The sequence below is a fragment of the Bos mutus genome, chromosome 1 (genome assembly GCF_027580195.1).
Source record: "Bos mutus isolate GX-2022 chromosome 1, NWIPB_WYAK_1.1, whole genome shotgun sequence".
Lineage (NCBI taxonomy): Eukaryota > Metazoa > Chordata > Mammalia > Artiodactyla > Bovidae > Bos > Bos mutus.
This window is the reverse complement of record NC_091617.1, coordinates 141,663,769-141,679,597: the sequence shown is the minus strand read 5'-3', so window position 1 is coordinate 141,679,597 and position 15,829 is coordinate 141,663,769. Positions and strand designations below refer to the sequence as shown.

General features: G+C 55.5%; 1 protein-coding gene across 5 annotated transcripts in view; it reads right to left on the bottom strand.

The window, feature by feature from the left end:
- Positions 1-360: 360 nt before the first annotated feature.
- The window catches only part of SLC37A1 (solute carrier family 37 member 1), a 101,816-nt gene continuing 86,347 nt past the window's right edge, over positions 361-15,829 (bottom strand). For 4 of the 5 annotated variants that reach the window (XM_070376603.1, XM_070376594.1, XM_070376580.1 and 1 more), the window contains 7 exons: positions 15,413-15,498; positions 14,313-14,361; positions 13,063-13,136; positions 10,965-11,043; positions 6,523-6,620; positions 1,714-1,778; positions 361-1,273 (listed from right to left, as the gene is read on the bottom strand). In XM_070376603.1, coding sequence (XP_070232704.1) covers positions 1,258-1,273; positions 1,714-1,778; positions 6,523-6,620; positions 10,965-11,043; positions 13,063-13,136; positions 14,313-14,361; positions 15,413-15,498 — 467 coding nt within the window. In that variant the 3' untranslated portion in view covers positions 361-1,257. Of the gene's footprint in view, positions 1,274-1,713; positions 1,779-1,798; positions 2,166-6,522; positions 6,621-10,964; positions 11,044-13,062; positions 13,137-14,312; positions 14,362-15,412; positions 15,499-15,829 lie in introns of those variants that run through there. The other variant, XM_070376608.1, reaches the window with a different exon arrangement.

The following is a 15,829-nucleotide window of genomic DNA, read 5'->3' as shown; positions in this document are numbered from 1 at the left end:
TTTGCTCCCTGCTCTTCAGGAGTGGCAATTGGGTTTTTTGGTCTTTTTGTATCTTTTGACCAGAATTTGCCCCAACTCTCACGCACACAGTTACTTTTAGTCCCTTGTAGTTTCTCTGTGTTGTTGCTGGAGAAGAGGTTCGCCCAGGTGCAAGCTTTGCAGCAAAGGCTCCCAGGCCCCAGCCTGCCTCGGGGTGACCCCTTGTCTGCTGGAAACGGTCTCCGCTTCTAGCTGCCAAACCACAGTCAGGATCCAACCCTGAGAAAACCCAGGGCACGTGCTCTCCCTGGAAGTTTTCTGTTTTGAATATAATGGCGATGTGAGCAGAAATAACCAACATTCTGTCTCAGTTTTATTTTTTTTAACATTTTATTTCAAAGGGCAACAACTGAGGAAACAAGTGGCCAGAGAACAACCGGAGTTTGTCTTAGTAAATAACAAGGTGCCACTTGTGTCTCCTAAGCTTCTACAACACCTCACACATTTCAATAAATAAATCCGCTCCAGTGCCGAGTCTCCGAGGACAGGCCCAGGTCTGCAGTGCTGGGGGGGGGACAGAGGGCTGGGCGGAGGGCCTGGCCTCACTGTCCTCCTGGCAATCACTCATGGGGCCAGTGGCGTCATGGCCCTTGGGGTTCCAGTGACAGGAACCTCCGGGGTTCTGTGGTGGCCCTCCAGCCTGTCCGAAGGCTTTGATGGTTTCACCGCAGTCCACCCTGGACTGTTTCTGGGTGGATGAAGAGCAGGAGGAAGCGCTGGGGACATCCTCGGTCTGAGCTCCGCGTTGCTGTGAACGCAGGTGTCAGCTCTGGCCTTGCAGGGCGTCTCTGCTGCGTGCTCTCCCACCACCTGCAGCGTCCCTACCGTTCCCCGGTGCCTTCCTGTCGCCAGAGCTCCACCCGCTCAGACATCAGTGCTGTAATACCTGAGAGACCAGGGCTGGCCTGGGTGCCACACCAGTCCTGCCGCCGTCACTCTGGACGTGGAGGGGCTGCCCAGCGCCCAGGAGCTGTCTGCTTGAGGGGCTCAGTGGGTGGCAGCCAGCACGCCCATGGGCTCCCCTCCCGTGGCCCGAAGCCCACGGGCCGGCTGACTAGGTGCCAGGAATTCTCAAGGTGGCTTGCGTGTCTTTTCCAGGTGAATGTGCAAAAGGCAAGGGCAAAATCATTCTTTTCAACACAGGATCCTTTATTTGAACTTTTTCTTGAAAAAGTTTGTGAAGGATGGGCCCAGCCCTCCTTCATGGGATTCGAAGACTCAGTGCTCCTTAAACCTGGAAGAGGAAGAAGAAAAAGCAGCTGGTCACCCGGCCAGGGGCACTCAATTCACCGCCAAAGCGCAGAGCCCAGGTGCCCGCTTCTCCCCAGTCTGCCGGGGACTCCTGAGGCCTCCCGTTCCCCTGGCCTTGGGGAGAGCGGAGGGGACAGGACAAAGGAAGGGGGCAGAGCCAGGCAGAGCCCGGGAGCTGCTATTTGTCCGAAAGCTGCAGCCCAAAGGGAACAACTGAATCAGCATTTTTTTTTCACTCTATTTTGAGAAAAGATTTACCTGGATCGCATCCCCACCTGGTATTCATTAGGAAAGGAGAAATGAGAGTGAGTGAGGTGCAGAGTGCCAGGGACCGTGGGTGAGGTGTGGCCTTTCAGAGAAGCCGGGACGGCAGTGGACATAAGTGACGGGCACGGGTGGGGTGCGGGCAGGGGAGACACTTACGGAACCTGGTTTCCTGTCGCCGACCCTGGGCAGCTCAGCTCCTTGTGTATGAGGCGAACCAGAAACTGCACGTGCCCAAAGCAAAGAGAAGACCACATTATTGCTGGGAGACCCTGGGCGGGCGCCCTGCTGTCACTGGGGAGGGGCTGGCACAGCCATTCCCCACTCTGCCAGCTCCCCGGCCCAACCAGCTCAGCATTCAAGTTCCAGTTCGTCACGTCTGCGGTTCCCCGTGTCACATGATGGGGGTGGGGGGCTGCCCCGTGCCTCTGAATGTAAAATTCTAAAGCAGAGCAGCGGGTGCCCCCGACCCCCAACTCAGGCACAGCTGCCTGCTGGCCTGGTCTCAGGGCAGGGTTGCTGGGCTGCTGGTCACGTAGTCCCATGTATCACAGTGGAGGCCATGCTCCTGGGAATAAGGCCCTTAGGCCAGATTTCATCCAGAAGGACGTCTGTTTAAATGAAACTAGATTAGTCATAAAATATCCAAGGGAAAAAAAGGACAAGGTGACTCACCTTCACAGTGAGACTGGGGGACCTGGGGGGACTCTGAGGCCAGTGCTCACTGGCCGCTGTCACCAGAGGCCCCAGCCACCTCTGGGGAAGCTCCTGGGACAGCTGGGCCCCAGCCCCAGGCCTGTGGTCTACCCCGCGGTCTCAGGGTAGACCCATAACAGCTCTGCCTTCGTCTCCCTCACGGCCCTCACCTGCCAAGACGGCGGAGTCCGTGTGCACATCCCGACCTGCGGTGAAGTCTTGCCCTCAGCGGAACCGTCTGCAGCTGTGGATCTAGTCTTTCCCTAAGCGCTGAGAACCCCCACCCCCCGGGAGGAACCCCCACCCCCCGGGAGGAACCCCCGATGTGAGTTGCTCAGGGCTGCGAGAGGGGCTCCCGAGGAAGTCCTGGCTCTCGTGGCCCCTCCTCTAGGGAAGCCGCAGGCGCCCTGGGCCCAGGAGGCCCTGTCAGTGGGGGTGCTGGAGGAGCTTTCGAGGGGCTCCTTCAATAAAACACAAGCTACCAAGTACCAAGTCCACCGGCAGACTCTGGGAGCAGAAACGTTTGTTTTCTTAGACGCAGAAGATTCAGGAAGGAGCTTAAGTCACGCCTCGTATGGTGGCTGTGCAGGTTGAAGACAACAGGTGTTCCTCCTCGAGGACGGACCTACACGTGGGGCTCCTGGGATCTCGGTGGCTGAGCCAGAGGGTGGGGATTTGACAGATGCTCCGAGCACTGCGGGTGGCTATGTCACACTCTGGCTAAAAACACTGATCCTGTGAACTTGAACCTCTAGACCCCATGGTCTAGCACCGCCTTGCTGAGTTTGAGCTGGAGTCTCCTCAATACGAATGCCGAGTCCAATACGTGCAAATCTGTATCAGGGAGGGCCCGTGACCACAGAAAGCAGATCCTTAAGAGGAAGGAGATGAGGAAGGACCCTCGAGTGTTTCCTCTGGGCCGGGGTGCCCTGTGAGCCACAGCGACAATTCTGAAGGGCAAACACCAGCTTCCCAGACAGGACAAAAGTGGCCTCTGTGTGCAATGCCCGCAGTGAATGGACCTCCCAGGCCCAGAGCCCACCTGGGTGGCCACAGCCCCATGGGACCAAAGTTGGAGACTGAGGAGAAGGCACGAGGCTTGGGGAGCACAGCCCCCAGGCGTGAGTGCGGCTGGACAGTCCTCAGGCCCCCAGGATGACCTGCCGGGTTCACTGAGGTCCAGGCTCAGACCTGCAAGGAGGGGAAACTGGCCTGTGGACCCGCAAAGAAAGGAGGCGCGTCTGGTCTTTAAGGATGAAGACTTGCCCTTGGTGAGCCGCCCAGCCGCCTGCTGAAGCCCTCTCTCTCTCCTGCAGTGACTGTGGCTTTAGTTTCTCATCTAACCTGGCTGGTCCCGCAGCCTCAAAGTTATTATTTGCCTGTTGTGTGTGTGAGTCTTCCCTTTTGTCCTCTCTGTGTTTTGACATTTCAGGTGTGTCTCTTGTAACTGGGGTCCGGGTCTCCAAGCCCATCTTCTGTGTGCTGGTAGGGGTGCGTCAGCCAGCCTGCGCTTCTGCTTGGATCCTCCCCCAAATTCCCTGCATCCACCCCATGTCTGCACATCATTGATGGCAGGGGCTGCTTCTGTTCTCAGCTCTTTTCAGAGAGTCCTGGTCTCCGCAGTCTCTTCCTTTAGAGTTCCTCCTGGACAGCACAGGGCCTCCAGTCTCTGTCTGCTCTCCAGTATTTTCCATCTCTTCCTGGGCTGCATTCTGGATGGTCTCCTTATACCTGCATCTCACCAGCTTTGTCTTTTTTAGCTCTTGTTCTTTTCTCATGAATTTGGTTTCTTCTTTGCCATCTTTAGTAATGTTTTCTTGTTTTTTTCATCTTTTAAAAATTGAGGCATGATCCCTGGATTGGGAAGATCCCCAGGAGGAAGGAATGGCAACTCACTCCAGTATTCTTGCCTGGACAATCCCATGGACAGAGGAGCCTGGAGGGCTAAAGTCGGACACGACTGAAGCAACTGAGCACGCACGCATATAGCTGATCTACAGTGTGGTGCCCGCCTCTGATGTGCAGTACAGGGACTCAGTTTATACACATATATTCTTTTTTTATATTCTTCTCCATTATGGTTTATCCCAGAAGACTGAATACAGTTCCCTGTGGTATACGGTAGGACTTTGTTGCTTATCTGTCTTCTACATAATAGGTTGCCTCTGCTAATCCCGAACTCCCCATCCTTGCCTCCCACCACTCCTCCTGGGCAAACACACATCTGTGAGTCTGTTTCCATCTCATAGATAGGTCATTTGTGTTGTATTTTAGATTCCACGTATGAGTGACATCAGATGGTATCTGTCTTTCTCTTTCTGACTTACTTCACTGAGTATGATAATCTTGGTGATTTAGTTGCTAAGTCGTGCCCAACTCTGTGCGACCCCGTGGACTATAACGCACCAGGCTCCTCTATCCACGGGATTTCCCAGGCAAGAATACTGGAGTGGGCTGCCATTCCCTTTACCAGGGGATCTTTCTGACCTAGGGATTGAACCTCGGTCTCCTGCATTGCAGGCAGATTCTTTGCCAACTGAGCCACCAGGGAAATGCTAAATATGTTTTAGTTTGTCTGGTAACCCTTTTACCTGGGTTTTTTTGGGGGTGTCTATCTGTTGTGCCTGTCACCCCATCACAGCAGACCATTTCCTACTGTTTCCTGATTTGGGGTAAGAGCTTGTCTGCAGCGGGGTGACAGCTGCGGGACCCAGTGCCACTGGGGTGAGGACTGTCCCTCTCAGTTGACTTGGGATTTGCTTCTGCTGAAGAACCGGGTATATCAGCATCCTGGGACCAATTTTACTCACTTTTTTGTAATACTCGCTTTTTGAGTATTTTAGTATCATTTTTTACTCATTTTTTTTGTAATATTACATACTCATTGTGTGATATTTACAGAATATAAGTTAAAAAGTTGAAGGTTACTGTAGCCCTCAACTGAAGGTTAACTTTTAGCTTCCAGGAAGATTTCTCCCCAGTTTGGTGAGCAGGCTAAGAGGTTGCAGATCCTGCTTCTCTCCTGTGCCAGTACGCACGCGTGTTTATGCCTTCACTGCACCCAGAGCTCCCTGAGGGTCCGGGTTTGAGGAGGGGGGCTCCATTTCCAGCTCCCCGTCCTGGGCCGGTCCAGCACCTGGGGCTGGGGACCGTGGTGGGGGAGGTATAACCGCCCAGCATCAGTTTGGTACATATTTCATGTAGTCTCTACATCTCTGGCTCCTGGGGATGTCCCTTCCTTTCTTACGAGTGTAGTTGTGCAGTAAAAGGAAGTTTAATGTATATATACACGTTATTTCTGAACTAGAAGAATAGTCCATCTTTAAATAGCCTTAATTATGGAAGTTTCACTGCTACCTGGCAGAAATGATCTGGGGGCTTAACTGAGGGGCTGCTTTGCCCACCTCACAGGTTCATAAGCTGAGAGTTGGTATTTGATTGTGTATAAAGTTGGGGATCTGTGACTTAGGGCTTCTGGGAATGAAAATATAAACTTCCAAGGTGCTCAACTCATTTGTGCTGGGGTAAATGTTCACTTTTCCAGGTGACTTGAGAGGAGACGGTGGCTTTGGGTCTGGGCCTGGTGTGGGTGACTGGTAAGGGAGAGCATGGTGGCCGCTCTCATGGGTGGCCCCTGCAGGACTGTGCTGTGGGGACGGGCCTTCGCCATCCCCAGGAAACCCTCCTCTCTTCTCACGCAGGAGGGGACAGGCCACGGGGCCCAGAGAGCAGATTGCTTAGTGCTGCCTGAGCAGCCCTGGCTCCTCTTCTGACCTCCGGTCCTCTGGATGTGGGAATCAGGCGCTTCCCCAGTGCAGCTGATCACGGACAGGAGGGGTGTGGGAAAGGTCAGGGCACCAGGTAGGACTCGGCGCATGGTCCCCTTTAATCCCCACAGCAACACAGTAATCATGTTCCTGGTGTCCCCGTGCTGCCCACTTCACAGGTGGATGCTTTGGAGCAGAGGGGCTCAGGAACCACCCAAGTCATACACGAACCCAGCCACTCATAGCTGACCGGCTCAGGATCCAAGGCCAGGGAGCCCCTGCTCTTGACCTCTCACCCATCCTGCTGGAAACTGCCTGCTGCTGCTCTGGATGCATCAAAGCCAGAGGGAGAAAGAGCCCCGGCCCAGGAGCCTGAGGGACGCATCACCGGCCCAAAGTCCCCTGGGAGCGGCGGGAGTCCACAGGAACAAGCATCCCCAGCGTTTGACCGTGACAACCACAGAGACACTTGTGAAAGCCTTGGAGGAAAAGTGAGGCGACTCACCAGTAAGGCACAGGCGTCTGCGAACATGAGCATGTAGAACACGTTGTTCCATCCTGATGGGGAGATGAGCCCTGCCAGCAGCGGGCCCAGCGCTGCTCCTGGAATGAGGAAATGGACATACATGGTGTGTGCAGAGGACCCTGGACCGCAACCACCCAAACACCCAGGCCCAGTAAACATAAGGGAGTCCTCAACACCTTATTCATAATTAAAACACACACACACACACATTAAGGGGACTTCCCTGTGGTCCAGTGGTTACGACTCTGTGCTTCCACAGTAGGGACACAGGTTCGATCCCTGGTTGGAGAACTAAGATCTTTCACACTGCCCCCCCTCACAACAGCGGGACTGCTGGGGCACACCCCCATGGGTACTGGGGGTCTCCTCCTCCAGACCCCACTCAGACCCCATAGACCAACAGTTTACACACTCCCCCATGCCTGCTGCACAGAAAAGCGTTTTAATGAGTGATTAAGCCCCGTATTAAACATGAATATATGAGGGGACAGCCAAGGTTCACTTATATCAGAGGAAAGCCTCGCCCTGAAAGAAAACAATCTGGTTCAAGGGGAACCTGGAGGAAATAAACAAACCAGGGAGAAAAACATTCCTAAGAAAGTGTGTCACACCCACGAGAACCACAGAGAATGAAGTTGAAACGCGTGAAACCCCCGCGTCTATGTCTGAAAACCATCTAACACCAGCAACTGCCCAGGATTCAATCTCATAGCACCGCATCCACGAAGAAAGAACGGGAGGGATTAAAAAGGCAGAACGACACCAACGAACAGAACACTGTGACGGTGAAGATAAAAAGTCGAGTGCAGAAGTGGGAAAGGAAAGCCAAGAGCATCTCAGAAGATGGAGGAAAAGAACAAAGACAGTCAGACAAAGAGAAGAGAGAGCTGGAGGATGACTCCAGAAAGCTAAACATTGACTGGTAAGTTTTCCAGGAAGACAAACAGTGGAGGAAACTTGTCAAAGAGATAACACAGCACAGTTTCCCAGGGATCAAGGGCATCCGTTTCCAGGCTGGGTGGGTCCTGGGTGTCCAGGGCACAGGGGTGGGAGCAGGGATGCAGAGAGGCTGCACAGGTACAGGGAGCTGGGGACCTCTGAGGGGGAAGACCAGAGGTCAGAGGTGGAGTTCTTGCCGAGGGTGACAAGAGGCTTTCCTGTGGTGATGACGGAGCTAGAAGACACTGACTCTGGAGGAAATTCTGGAGGGGGGCGTGGGCAGGGGGCTATCACTTTGCATTTAGTACAGTTCCTAAGTTTAGATATTTTCTTAGATAGTTTCTCAGTTTAGACTTAGGATGCTTTCTAAGGCTATCTGGTTTCTCAAGTGACATCATGTGTTACTTCGAGAAAATTAAAATGAACTTGAAGAACGTCAGGGCTCTAATGAATTGCATAAACATATAGAAACAACCAGCCTGCAGCCCCTGGGGTGCAGCGCTCAGCACTGTGAACACATCACACACATCAGCTGGAGTCCCTGGAACCGTCAGCTCTGGTGAACTGCAAGAAGGCGTTCCGCTCATTAGGCTTCCCCGAAGGCTCAGCGGGTAAAGAGACCGCCAGTGAAGCAGGCGATACAGTGGACCCGGGTTCGATCCCTGGGCTGGGAATATCTCCTGGAGGAGGAACTGGAAACCCACTCCAGTATTTTTGCCTGGAAAATTCCATGGACAGAGGAGCCTGGTGGCTACAGTCCATGGGGCTGCAAAGAGTCGGACATGACTGAGCAGGCTGGCACTTTCGGCTCATTTATAATCAGTCAATCTCTGCCTCCAAAGGAACCAACATTTATGACATTTAACAAACATATCAAGGCATATGCCCTTGAGAATCAGAATTTTGCTGAAACTGTGTGTTCCCACTTGAGCCTTGCTCGGCTTCGGTGTCCTTGGGCAGCACTTAGGCAGAGAAACAACGAGGTAGATGAAGCGGTGGACGAGCCTGCATGCCGTTTCCATGGCGACCACCTCCGGGTCCTCATGCACTGGGGCTGGCACAGCCTGGGGGAGTTCGAGTCCAGCCAGACCCTGTCGCCTGGGTGGGAGTGATGACGCTGGATGGTCAGCACTGAACACAGAGGAGCATAGAGGTCGAGGCGGTCTAAGTCACCCCCTGCAGTCCTTCCGTGGGGGTGGGAGGAGTTCACAGCTGGGCTTTGGTTTCTCCTGCAGCTCAGAGCTGCCCCCGTGCATAGATGCTGAGTCTCCACCCTGGGCCAAGGACTTCTGCTTCCCTCTTGTTTTGGGAAGGAAATCAAGAAATATGTGGCCTTCCAGCTGCTTCATCATTTCCTCTTCTTCAACTCCTCATCTTCTACTTTAAAATCAGTCAGCACTGCCCGCCGAGCTCTGTTTGCTTTCAGAAAAGGGTGTCACAGTGGCAGCCAGGGATGGACTCAGACAGAGGGCTCTGCAGGCAGGAGGTGGGAGGATGCTGCCGGGTTGCTCAGCCCCCGAGCACCGCACTCGGCCCAGGAGTCTCCCAATGACCTCACATCTTCCAGGCTGCAGAAGCTTTTCGTGTGCTGCGAGAGCCGGGATAGCAGGCTGGTGGGCAACGGACATCTGTCACGTGACACGACCCTGCCCCCACAGCCCTTTCCCCGGACTTGTCTCAAAGGCTGCAAGAGGAGCCCCCAAAGGGAATGGTCTCCCTGAAGACACCAGAGTGGTGACCACTGTCATAATGTGGCAGGAGTAGGAGCTGGGGGGCCCTATCTCCATGAGCTGTGAGGGCTGAGGGGGGCCCCGGCCTCTGTCCCCTGAGCCCTCACTTGCAAACCCAGCAGCCTGGACGGGAGACCTTCTGCCCACCCCCCAGGCCTGTCTGCAATCTCCTGCTTTAGAGCCACCCAGCAATGCCCTCCTTGCCCCCTCACTGAGCACCCGCTCCTGGGCTCTGCCGGGGGGGTTGAGAACACAGCAGAAAACGAAACCAACTCCTGTCCTGGGGCTTCCCACCAGGAGCAGGGAGAAGACAGTACAGAGCAGACAGTGGACGGGGCCCCGGAGGAGGGTAGGCCAGGAGACAGGCCCTGAGTCTGGGTGGGGAGGGGTCTGCAGGCCCCAGACAAGGTGGGCTGAAGAGAGGCCAGCATTTGGTGGAACTCACAGAGCCACCTTCATCCAGCAAATGCTTGGTTTACTGCTAGAGGGTGTTCCAGGCCCCCAGGGCCTGCCCCACCTGGCCTGCCCTCTCTCTCACTGCCCCCCTGGCATCAGGCACCTGTGGTGGGAAGTGACATGCTAGGATGCAACCCGAGACCTCCCAGAGAAGCCGCGAGGGCCAAACCAGCCCACATCTCGCCTCCAGTTCCAGGGTCTGCAGAGCACAGGCGGCTTCGGGGTCTTGGCAGGAGTGGTCCCAGACTGCGAGCTCCCCAGCTGAGCCTCAGGAAAGTTCAAGGACATCCCTGTAAGCCTCCTGACTCGGATCAGGACAGGCTTGCTGTCACCAGGTCCCATGTGCCCAGCTCACAGGGGCCAGGGGCTTGTTTCGCCCCCTTTCTTTCCTCAGAACACGTTGCCATGTTCTCTCCAAGACCCCTGACGGGGCTGGTGACACACGTCTCATGAGCTTTGGGACCCACAGCTCACCTGTCATTTACCTCTCAGTAAGATTCTATCCGAGCTTCCCAGGTGGCGCTAGTGGTAAAGAACCTGCTTGTCAATGCAGGAGATGTAAAAGAAAGATGCAGGCTTGATTCCTGGGTTGAGAAGACCCCCTAGAGGAGGGCAGGCTAGCCACTCCAGTATTCTTGCTTGGAGAATCCCCATGGACAGAGAAGCCCAGTGGGCCATAGTCCATAGTGTCACAAAGAGTCGGACACAACTGAAGCGACTTAGCCCACATGCACTCATGCAAGAATTCCATCCCCCTTGAAATGACAGTGATAAAGAGTCAGCAGACCAGTGGCCTGTGGGCCAGTTTTCCCACTGCTGGCTTGGAGGAAAACCTGGGGCCATGTCCTCTCACGTTGAAGAAACCTTGACCTGCCAGCCACACACCACGTCTCCTCTGGGAGCCTCCCATCAGAGACGATTGGCAGGGCCAGCTGCTCACTTCCCAGGGCTTGCATGTGCTTTGGATCTGCTCACGTTTTAAGGAGGACTGGGACTTTCCTGGTGGTCCAGTGGTTAAAACTCCACACTCCCAGTGCAGAGGGCCCAAGTTCAATTCCTGGTCAGGGAACCAGATCCCACAACTAGATGCTGTAACTAAAGCCCCTGCATGCCACAGCTAACACCTGGCACAGCCAAACAAATAAATATTAAATAAACAAGTACTTAAAAGGAGAAGGCCAGCTGATCCTGATAACACAAAAGCAGGTGGAATCCAGGGCGTCTGCTAGCTAGACGTGATGACATGGTTTCCCCTTGGACCATGATGAACCTCTTTGGGCTAAAACATCCACGTACCTACAGATCCGGTTCCATCGATGATGGCGGTCACGGTGGCCAGGGCATGGGAGTTTCCCTTCAGGCTTTTGTGCGTCCCCTGGAGGAGAAGGAACATCAGTGTGAAACACGCCCCAGCAATGGCAGAGTGAGAAATAAACCTACACCTCCTGCACGACAATCCACCCAAATCACTGTGCAAAGCAAAACGTGGAGTCTTTCCATTAGGAGACTGAAGCTCTACTCCATCCCAGACTCATCTTGGAAAAGCATGCAAAGCTTCAAATGTCTTTAATAGTAAAAAACCATCAGAGATATTAATACTTGTCCAAGTGCATTCTGGTTTCCCTGGTAGCTCAGACAGTAAAGACTCTGTCTGTGATACAGGAGACCCGGGTTTGACCCCTGGGTCATGAAGATGCCCAGAGGAGGGACTGGCAACCCACTCCAGTATTCTTGCCTGGGAATCCCATGGACAGAGGAGCCTGGTGGGCTACAGTCCATGGGGTCACAAAGAGTCGGACGCGACTGACAGACTAATACTTTCAAGTGTATTCTAGTTAAAAGAACACTTGGAATTCTCTTCAGTAAACAAGCCTCTCCTTGGCACCATCACTGAGGCACCATGTCATCCAGCATGGAAAATGAAAAGACGCACGGTGCTCGTCCCGTCCCCAAGCTGACCACCGGAGCCGGCAGAAAAGGTCGAGGGCGCTCGGGAGCCGGGGTGGGGACGGCACGCTGGACAGACGCTGAGAAGCCTGGCCTCCCTCCCACAAGTCTGTGCACCACGTGTGGGGGACTGCTTGTGGTTTTAAATAAGCTTTTAATTTAGAACAATCTTAGATTCACAGAAAGTGTGCACAGAGAGGACAGAGCTGGTACAAGCCCTGCACTCGCTTTGCCCTGTGTTCACATCTTGCCCTGCTGGGCTACATTTTTCATGACGAATGACCCAATATTGATGCCTCATCACGAAAATCCATGATTTTTTCAGACCTCTGGCTTTTTATCTAGTGTCTAACTGAATCTGTGTCCCAGGAGCCCACCCAGGTCCATGTGTCTCCTGGGGCTCCTCTTGGCTGTGACAGCTTTGCAGACGTTGCTTCTGGGACTTTCCTTGTTTCCCGTGACTGGATGGGTGTGGGTTCTAGGAGGGAGATCATGGAGGTGAAGGACCGTGGGCATCACCTCTCACCCTGCATCCATGCATCAGCTTGATGCCTCCCTGCTGGTGTTGACTGTGACCTTGGCGGAGGGCAGGGCTGTTGACTTTCTCCCCTGAGAAGTTACTCGATCCTCCCTCCCCATGCTGTCCTCTGTGCTCAGCCCGCCCCTGAGGACAGGGGAGGTGGGCTCCCTGCCCCCGGGCAGAGGACCTGCCTACACCCTTCTGTACAGGACACTGCCTCTCCTCTCCCAGTTATTCATGACACTACTTCCTATCAGGGGCTTTTACTTCAGTGCAGTGCGTGTATCCTGCCGACGTCCACAAGTGGCTCCCATGTGACATGTCTCGTCTTTCCTGTCGGGTAGATGAGACAGCCCTGCCGCCTCTGGGTCCCTCTGGCCTGGAGTCAAAGGCCACCTGTCAGCAGTGCTTCCTCCTGGAAGAACTGGGCAGGAGCCGCCATGGATCCCCAGGCCCGCGTGGAGTTCACCACCCTGTGCAGTAAACGTTTCTTTACCACCCTGGCCTCTGCCTTGGAGCATGTCCTCCCAGGGCCAGGACCCCACCTGGCTTGTCCCTGCAGTCCCCAAGACCAGCAGAGGGCTGGGCACAGAGTGGGACACCCATGGCGGGCTGGACTCTGCTGAGGCCCTAAGGGTGGGCTCCAGGGGTCACGGCCACTGGCTTCCAGGGCTGCCAGAGTGGCTCAGAGGAGCGAGCCAGACGCTGGCATCAGGCCTTGGGCTGTTGGTTTACAGGACGGGGCGGCCGTGTCCCCTTATCTGCTTCAGAAGACTCTTAGCATCCTTACTGGCCGTCTGCACAGGAGTGCTCGTTGAAACAGACCGTTTTGCTATCAGAGACCACCCATCACAACAGTTGTGATGGAAGAGGTGGCCGCCCCGCCAGCACCTGGCCCCGGCTCTGTGATGAGCTGCGCATACTCACCAGGTCGGCAGACACGGCAGTCGTGATGAGCGCGTACGGCCCGCTGACCAGGGCCCCGCTAAGGAGGAGCATGGCTGCAGGAGACAGAAACCCAGAGAGGGGTCAGCCAGCAGAACAGGCCCCTGGGGGAGCCTCTGCTGTCTAAGCTTCTCCCTGTTGGGCATCCTGGCATTGCACGCTGGCCCTGCCCTGAGCTGGACACGGCCGGTCCTGGGAAGATGCCCACACCACCAGGGAGTGGCCACAGCTGGAGCAAGCATCATAAACATCTTCCGTTAAACTTGCCCCCAAATGGTTGTAGGTCTAATCACACTTTCCCAAAGACTCAAGCCAAGTTCAGAGAACCTGGCCCCTGTTTTCTTGAACCTGGAGAGCAGAAGCCGTGCTGAGAGGAAGCGAGAACCCCGACGTTCAAGCACAGACGTGACCACAGGCGTGACCACAGGTGTGAGCACCCGATGCGGCCACCACCACAGCCTCATCTGCAGCGGACAGGACTTCCTCTCTTTGCCCACAGCCGCTGATGGCCACCCCAGGAGACCTGGGGCTCCAGCACAGCCCAGTCCCCGATGGGCGGGACCACCGTGCCCATTCCTGAAATGCAGTCTCCTAACCTGACCCCAGGTTCACGTTCCCGAACCACCCTCTGGGTCACATTGCTCTGAGTGGAAGCTCCTGGACTAATGGGTCACTTCATGGGCCCCTTGCATCCAGAATTTGCACTCTGGGTAACTTTTAATGGGATCCCTACCAATCTCCTCTGCTGGGTTGTGAGACCAAAAGAAGCATTTACTCAGTGTCAGAGCCTTAATTTGATAGAGCTGCTTATGGAAAGTTAAAAATAGAGACTGTGCCCAGAGTGGCAGCTGACAGAGCAGCTCAGAGAGCAGCCGCCCCTGGGCTTGTGATGCTGGGGGTGCAGGACTTGGGGACCACAGCTCCAGCTTCTGCCTTCCAGGGGATGTGGGCTTCTCTGAGTGGCTCCTGCACTAGGCACCCAGGGCTTCTCACAGGCCAGGCCCGGGGCCTGAACTCTCCCACACTGGCTCTTAAACCTGCGGCCTCAGTTCCGCAGGCAGGACCCCCGTGGGCCCCTCTGAAAGTACCCCCTCCAAGGAGGAACACAAGGATGATTTTAGCACAGTGCGCAAGCCGCATCTTTGCTTCTTTGCAGATTTTTCAGTTCATCTCACAAAGCCGTGCGGACCAAAAAAAAATGGCTGAAGGAAAGAAAGACCTCGTAGACTCACCTATGGTGGCTTCCAGCCCCATTCTGCTGATGGAGGAGAAAGCGTAGAGCTGTGAACGGTGTCAAAAGAGGAGAGGAACAAAGGTTTACTATGAGTAGCTGAGAGATTTCCCAGGAATGTGTATTTCTGAAAAGTGACTCTTGGGCTGCAACCAGACAGTGGAAGGAAGGCCATGCTGCCCTGGCAGGCTGTCCAAAGACAGGTGTCCAGACGCTTGCAAACTGTCCCCAGGCTGGACGCAGACATGTAGGGTCTGATCGCCCAGTGAGCTGGAAACCTGGGAACGCCCCACCCTGAGCTCCTGGGGGAAGACCCTGGGTTTGGCACAGCTCTCCCTGAGCCCCGTGTCTCCTCCTGGGCCATAAGCCCTGAACGCCAGGGCCCGGGTGGTGAGGGGAGCCCAGTCAGTGCTTCTGCATCAAGGTTCTTGGAGAGTCTGTGCTGCACAATGTCCAGGGCCCCAGGACGACTGAAGATTGGATTCTGTTCAGCTCAGTGGAGCGGCAGATGGGCAAAGGAGTCAGCGCAAGTTGATGAGCAATACTACTACATATGATGTTGAGGAAACAGTGACGGTGTAACCATGTTCCCCTTGGCCCTCGCCTTCACCCTGTGAGGTGGTGCTGCCGGCATCCTCGTTTTTCAGATGAGGAAATGGGCTCAGAGGGAGTCACCCGCCCGAGGTCACACACAACTAAACACTTGAAAAGCAATGGAACCTGGGTTATGAGGGGAGGGGTGGTGCTCCCCAGGGAAGCGGGTAGGGCAGCCACAGTGGGGGTTCTACAAATGAGCAGGAGCCTGCTGGGGGGAGGGGAAAGGAGGGGAAGGGCACCCCAAAGAGAACAGCCCACAAACGCACACGTGGAGGCAGGGAGGAGGGAGGAGCCACGCTGGTGCGTAGTGTGCAGGGCGCAGGAGGCTGGGGGAGGGGAGGCTGAGTGGGGGGCACTGAGCGGGGTGGAGGCGACACCAGGTCCCGGAAACCAGAGCCCCGAGAGGAGCTGCGCCAGCAGCTGCAGGTGTGTGGGTGGGAGGACAGGGGGGCTGATCCGGAGGTGCGGGGGCCGTGATGAGGAGGGAGGGGCTGCCGGGCCTACCGTGGGGGCCGCGAGCAGCAGCATCAGGCCGCAGGTGGAGGCCCTTTTCTCCAGGCGATCGGAGATCACACCTGCCAGGATCCCACCTGCAAGGCAGAGGGAGGGTCCTGAGGGGTGTACGTGCCCAGTGGGGCCCCATGGAGAGGAAGCAGGACCCTCACTGCCACAGCAGCAAGGAGAGGAGGACCTCTTCCCTGGGCCCTTTCCACCCCTTGAGCAGGTTGGCCCCAAAGCCCCTTTGCCTGGGAGCATCCTAGCATCACTGGTCTGTCGCCCACCAGGTATCCTGGTCCCCAGGGAGCCCAGGATGGGGCGTGACGTGCTATCAGAGGCCAGGCACTGGGGGCCTCCCAGTAGGGAGTCAAGTCAAACAGCATCCAGGCTGAGGGTGTCCATGCATCACCTCGGTGGTGAAGG